This window comes from Euphorbia lathyris, chromosome 10 (assembly GCF_963576675.1).
Source record: "Euphorbia lathyris chromosome 10, ddEupLath1.1, whole genome shotgun sequence".
NCBI lineage: Eukaryota > Viridiplantae > Streptophyta > Magnoliopsida > Malpighiales > Euphorbiaceae > Euphorbia > Euphorbia lathyris.
Window position 1 is genome coordinate 10,055,989 of NC_088919.1, and position 7,483 is coordinate 10,063,471.

The following is a 7,483-nucleotide window of genomic DNA, read 5'->3' on the forward strand; positions in this document are numbered from 1 at the left end:
TTAAGTGTAAAGTTGAATGATTTTTATTTTACGTTTTTTAAGTTTAGTTTATATCATAAAAAAGAGAAAAGTTTAGTGACCATGTGTGTAGTTTACCTTTAATTTATATGTAACAGTAACAAAAAAAAAATTGTAGGCTTAATAATACATCCAAAACCCTTGAACTTATCCAAAACGATTGATTGGCCCCAATCTTACATAGTATCTCGTTAACCTCTTCAACTTATTCAAAATAACTTATTAGCCACCTTAATTTGTTTAAAATAACCTATTAACCCCCTGAATTTGCTTATAATGATTCATTTACCCCCTGAATTTGTTAAAGTGACCTACATTGTAATTCTGGTAAAAAAAAAAAACCTACATTGTAATTTGTTTAAATCCGTAAAAAAATTCAAAACTTAAAAAGTAAAAGCTTAATTCTTAATTTTAAGACTTTAAACAAATTAACTTTTTATTTTCTACATTTTTATGACGTTTTTATAGATTTAGGGATTTAATTATGACATTTTCTTGAGAATTTAGGGTTATAAATTTAGGACACCAATTAATCTTTTTAGACAAATTCAGAGAACAACGGATGCATTAAGCTTTTTTTTTTTGGTAATGCATTAAATATTTGTAAACAGTTTTTTTTTTAAATTTTTTATAAGATAACACTAGGATTGATCTTGTTTGAAACTATTAAAATTAAATTTATATAAATGCTAAATTTACAATTTTCTTAAAACGTTAAGAGATTTTTTTCTAAACGTTAGAGTTAAATTTGGTATTTATGTGTTAAAATATTATCAACCCATAGCATAGTATAGCTCCAAAAAATAAATAATTCATATAAGAATTAATTAAAAAAAGGAAATAACTCATATCGCAATTAATTTTAAAATAAGAAAAAAAGAAAATATTTAATCCTATCATATATAAATGAAATGAATATTCCTAAAACATTCACAGAGGAGAATTTATTCTGAACAAACACAGATTTTTACTCCAAGAATTTCGCCATTATACCCATTGATTTGCATTTCCACTACTGAGCAGAGACGAAGAACGACGACGAAGAAGAAGAAAATCTGAAGAAACAGCAAAGGAGTAATCCGCAGAAGTCATGATCGAGCCACGGTCGAATGCCGTCTATCTCTGGAATTCGAAATCAATACCGGTTAGTCAATTTTCACATTATCAATTTCAGATTAAACCAGTGATCGATGTTTAGAATTCGGAAATTTTTCATGATTTTCTTTCCTCTATTGATTCATATTGCCGGAAACCTAAATTTGAGAATGTTCAAAATCTGAAACAGTCTGCATTAATGGAAGGGATACCAGTTCTTATACAGCATGGCGGTGAATGGGGAGAAAATAATAAGTACCAGAATTACAAGTTTGAAGGTGTTTTAATTCCGAAATCCTGCAATTTCGAAATGTTGACCAGTATAATAGCGAATCAGTTGAAGATTAATCTACAATACACCAAGTTGGAGATAAAATTTCAGGTGTTTTTCTTTGATTTCGTTGAATTTTTTTATTATCATAGGGATTAGGGCTAATTATGGGGGATTATAGTCTTTATGTATAGCATGATCCAATTTTGTGTACCCATGCTAAAAAAAACCTAACTCTGTTTCCAGATTTCGTTGAAATCTGTTCGTCTTTTAGGGACAGATTCGGGTTTGTCCATATTTACTTAAATTAGGTTAAAATTGAGCTGAGTTTGGACGAATCGGAACTTTGTCCCAAAATTGAGGGGTAAATTGCACTTGTGGTCATTAAAGTTTGGGGTATATTTCAATAAATCACTGAATTTCATTTTCTTTCAATGAAATGCATTGAATTCTTCTATTTATTTCAATGAATTCTTGCCAAGTCAGCGGAATCATGACATGGGCAGCCATGTTGGGAAGTCTCCAAACTTTAGTGATCACCCGTGTGCAATTTACCCAAAATTGGGCTTTATATGATAAGGGTAAAATTGATGTTTCTAAGAAGTTGTTGCTTTTTGTGTCCATTTTCGTTTGAAGGTTCTTTATGAAGGTTGTGATTTAGAAATAACGTTTCTGTGTCTATGTTCGTGTGTCCGTGCAACGTAGTCTATAATACTTCCTTACACTTGCTTGCAGATTAAAGAGGAAATGCCACTGATGAGTGTCACAAATGACATGAATCTCAAATTCTATTTACATTTGAAGATCAGAGAAGATGATGTGAAGAAGTATCCTTTATGCATATCAATTGAGGAGATTACGAGAATGGAAGAATGCTCGGTGCAACCAGACGAACAATCAGCGGACTATGATGGCACATTAGCAATTCAACCTTTTCAAGAACCAATTCAACCTTTTCAAGAACCGCCATTGGATATGATCGATTATGTGAAGCAATTAACCCAGCAAACCATTCATGATTTGGATAAGTCCAGCTTCAGTGAAGTGAACCAAATAGAATCAAGCAACTCAAATCTGAATCTAATAACCAACGTCAGGCACTCCGATTTCAAGATCGGACAAAGATTCAGAGACAAATGCACGTTGAAAACAGCCATCAGCTTTTATGCCATAACCAAACATTTCCAGTTCAAAACCGAGAGATCCAGTAGCAGACACTTGTTTTTAAGGTGTATAGATGGGGGTTGCGACTGGGCCTTCAAAGCAAGCAGAACTGGCAACTTAAGCACATTTAAAATCAGAAAGTTTGTAGATTCACACACTTGTGAATTGGAAAGCAGAACTGGCCAAAAACAAGCAACGAGAAACTTAATCGGGGATCTGATAAAGAAGAAATATGCTGATATGAAGGCGTACACACCTGCAGATATAATAAATGATATAAAGGATGAATTTGGGGTGGACATTAACTACCAAAAAGCATGGAGATCGAAAGAGAAAGCACTTGAAGTCATACGAGGCAAACCCTCAGATTCATACGCTCTGCTGCCTAGTTATTTATACATGTTGCAACAGACGAATCCTGGATCCGTTGTAGAGCTGCATACAGAAGCAAACAATGCTTTCTTATATGCATACATGGCGTTGGATGCATCCATAAAGGGTTGGAAACATTGCAAGCCAACAGTGGTTATCGATGAAAGCCCCTTAAAAGCAGCACATGGTGGTACGCTCATAACAGCATGTACACAAGACGCCTCAGGTATGCATAAAATACTCGTAATTTTATGATATACATGACTGTCGTAACCATAAACATTTAGCTTTATACTTAGAATGCACAAATTATACACTTTTAATATATTGAGATTGTTATAAATGTGTCACAAATACGTGACGTGTACACTTATTTCTAATTTTTAGATTAGATAAAGCGTAGATATATACTCGTTTGATATAATGGGTGAACAGATACAAAAATAAGTTAAACGACGAACTAACCAATGGTGTATATGTTTATGATTCAACAGGTTCAGTTTTTCCATTGGCATTTTGTGTGGTAGATTCGGAAAACGATGCATCATGGGAATGGTTTTTCAGGAAGTTCAGAGATACATATGGAACACGGGATGGAATGTCGATTATATCAGAAAGGCATGGGAGCATTACAAATGCAGCAAACGAAACTTATCCCGAAACTAGCCATTGTGTATGTATTCTCCACTTGCTGAACAACTTGAAAACAAATTTCACAAAAAAACACAAGGAGGTAAAGGATTATTTCCTTGGAGCGGCTAAGGCGTACACCATTGACGATTTTGAGGTTTACATGAGTGAACTTGACAAGATCGATGTCCAAATAAGAGATTACCTAAAGAACATTGGATACGAGAGATGGTCACGAGCTCATTCATTCACAAACAGAAGTTTAGCCATGACATCAAACATAGCGGAGTTTATGAACGCAATCAACAAAGCTGCTATGGAGTTACCTATTACATGTCTGTTCGAGCATTTGCGCGGTTTGACTCAGGAATGGTCAATGATCAATAGGTCAGCAGCAAACTCAACTTTCACTAGGATGTCGAAAAGATACGAGGATATGCTAAACGAAAGCCGCATGAGATCTCATCAGTTTCAGGTAATTCCTCGCTAAATAACGAATAATATATACCATACTATACCTATAAAACGCAATAACTAATTACAGAATACAAATATTTGCAGGTCGAAGAATCAATTGATGATGCATACCCCGTGTTCGATGGCGAAAACCGATACATAGTCAACATGGCAACTAGATCATGCACTTGCAATCGATTTCAAGTCGATGAAATACCATGTGAACATGCATCAGCAGTAATACACAAACAACAGATGGACCCGTACGAGTTCTGCTCGACTTACTTCAGTAAAGAATCGATGCAGAACACGTACGAAGGCAGTGTATTCCCACTTCCGAAACAAGATACATGGGACGTACCAGAAGAAGTAAAAGACCGAATGGTGCTCCCACCATCGTGTCGAATAAGGTCCGGGCGACCTAGAAAAAGGAATATCAAAGCGGTATATGAAAGCAAGTCGCAGAACTGCTGTTCCCGGTGTGGCCTTAAAGGGCATAACAGAAAGACTTGTAAAAATTTACCAGAAAGATCTGATTAGAGGTTTGAAGCTCCGATCTATACCGAAAACTGTGATGAATTTTGATTGATTGAGTAACGTTTTTAAGTTAGGGATTTTTTTTAGCGTTAGGCATAATTAAAATGTGTCTAGAAAAATAACATAGTTTTAAGAATGTTTGCATCTGAGTTTATTTGATGCTGATTTTCCAATATGAAAAACAACTTGTGAAGTGTGAATTATTCTTACTTATAGCCGTAAAAAACATTGCATAAATAACATCTGCAGAAACTATCCGGTCTTCGTCATTTAGGATCTTCTGGATATCTGGATTTGAGTCATTTCTAATCTACGGATAAGATAAAATGCTTTCGTTCTTGATAAACCCGGAAAATGTATAAATGAAAGAGTATAGATGATAGATGTAGTTCAGACGGAAAAGAAATTCGATGTATGGATTAATCCATATGAAATTGCCAACAAAAAAATACACTTGATAGAAAACAAGTAGACCGGAGAAAGTTCTTCCTCTTTAAAGTAGATTCGGTTAGAGGTAGATTTGTTGTTATCGGCCCAAGAGGCTGAGTTGCTGAAGTTGATAGTGAGAGAAGGATGTGACGCTAGGTTAGACTGGGTTGAATGAGAAAGCTAGTGAGATAAAAATGTTTTTGTTTATTTTTCATCTAACTCGGGGGATCACGAACCCTTTGGTTCGGTTTATCCACTTTGAAATTAGAATAAACTATAAATCTTGATGAAGGTGTGCAGTATATGAGGTTATCAAATTATCGATAAATGAATATTTTATTAATCTATCAATAAATATTATATTAGTTTATTGAATAATTTTTATTTTGTCAAATTGAATAATTTATTTATTTATTTTAAATAATTACTTGTTTCAAAATGAAAAGAATATATCAAATGTAGTCTATGCCTTTCAAAAAGTTGTAGATGGAATTGAGTAAGCTATTAGGTTAGAATTTTATATTTGGGATTTTGTATTATAATTAAGTTTTTATTGTTATTTATTTATTTTTATTCTATTTCAAATAGTTCTTAAGTGCACTTAAAATTCTCAAAATCCGTACTTTTGTTTTGATTGATCTTGCAGTTTGTATGAAAAGAAGAAACAATTGACTATAAATATATATTTTAAAAAAAATATAAAAATTGAAATAAAAATTGTTTAGAAAGTGCTTTATTTTATGAATTATATAAATAATTTTTATACATATTTAATGAATTATTAGTCTATATATTCAGTGGGTCTTAAGAAATTTTTTTAAAATTATTATTTTATATATTTAACGAGGCTATTGCTTTATCTTATTAACTCAAGTCAGAACTGAAAAAAAATTATTATTTAATCAAAAGTTATTAATTTATCAACTATTCATTTACCGAGATTTTACTGTATATTAAATGTCTAATTTGATAAGTAGAAGTCTCAAATTCCTTACCGCTCGCAGTAGCTCTCACTGGCAGATATCCAAGAATATTAATCTAGGAAAGTGAATTGCTAATATGAGAAATATCACAATATACTATTTTGAAAAAAATTACATGGTTTCTAAACACAAAATATCAGGTTCGTATCGTATCAATTTCGAGTTAGTGTCAAATGAGTCAATTCTAACCCAATCCAAAAACTTTCGTGTTATAATCATGTTATTTAATCGGGTTAGTGTCGTATTTTCGGGTCACATGTAATTTTACTATGTACGTATATTAGTGATGATTTTGAAAAATATACGAAGATAGGATACTATTTTTAAATATTTTATGTCAATTTTTACTTAATATGTTAACATTAACCATCCAAAACTCCAGTAATATCACGATGGGTCATGTAATGTGTTTATCAGAGATGATTCCAATATTTTAGCGGCTCTAGGTGTAGCTTTCATATATAATTTTGTTTTATGAAGTTAAATTTAATAAATATAAACTTTAATGAATTACTGAGTGGATAAAAAAAAACTAAATAAGGATAAAAATCTTTAGGAGAATTGGCAAAAAAAAAAAACGAAACAGTTAGCATTTATATTATTATTAGAGTAAAATACAAAACATAAATCCTTATTGTTTGACATTTTTGCAACACAATTCTCTAGTTTTAAAACGTGCAAACATGAGTTTGTATTTTAGGCAGTTCACAAATTCGGGTATTCCGTCAAAAAATATTATCGTAATTTATTCCAAAAGGAAACGATTTTAAACAATTGAAAAGTCCGACTTTGCAAATTATTCTATATATAATGTCTCACTATGTAAATCAGTTAAACCACAAAATGTCTATTCACAAATCTTTTAAATGAAAACTGCACAACCAAACCCCATGTTTGTAAGTTTTCAAATCGTGGGATTGTATTTTCAAATTGGACAAACCACGGTGTTTTTTTTATATTTGACTTTTATTTTTAAGAAAAAAAGTTATGAAATAAATTTTGAAGACCTCCTATAATGTTATTGTTGTTGGTGATGCGTTGATTGAAAAAAAAGACATTATGTTCTATTATTATCGCTTTTTTATTCCATTTTAATAGGCAAATTCTTATTTTCTATATATCATTACTATTAAATTAAGATACGTGGTAATACTTTATTTGCATTGATATTTTTTAACTATTGATATTTTCTATAATTATTGTATCATAATTACAATAGGTTTCGAATTAGATGCCCTCTTAAATAGGAGGCCCTAGGGGGACGCCTAGGGCCTAGGCTGACTCCTCCTGGAGCTGCCTATGGTGTTTATAACAGTATAGGAAGTTCGAATCGTGTTTGCAAGTAATAATTATAATTTTATTATCTTTATTAATAAATGTGACATGTAAAAAAAAAATATAACAATAATTTTAAATATTCGTGTCATTTTCGGGTATTCATATCATTTTCGGGTTACCATTTAAATCCTAACCCAACCCAAAAATTTGTATATCGATTTCGTATCAATTAATGATACATTATCTACTA

At 31.8% G+C, this 7,483-nt stretch overlaps 1 protein-coding gene across 1 annotated transcript; it reads left to right on the forward strand.

Annotated features, from left to right (window-relative positions):
* The first annotated feature begins 945 nt into the window (after window positions 1–945).
* On the forward strand, window positions 946–4,743 carry LOC136209680 (protein FAR1-RELATED SEQUENCE 3-like). Its single transcript, XM_066001226.1, has 5 exons — window positions 946–1,162; window positions 1,304–1,495; window positions 2,120–3,146; window positions 3,415–4,025; window positions 4,112–4,743. Exons 1-5 carry the CDS (start codon window positions 1,109–1,111, stop codon window positions 4,544–4,546), a joined length of 2,319 nt encoding a protein of 772 aa, XP_065857298.1. The 5' UTR covers window positions 946–1,108; the 3' UTR covers window positions 4,547–4,743.
* Window positions 4,744–7,483: the final 2,740 nt, after the last annotated feature.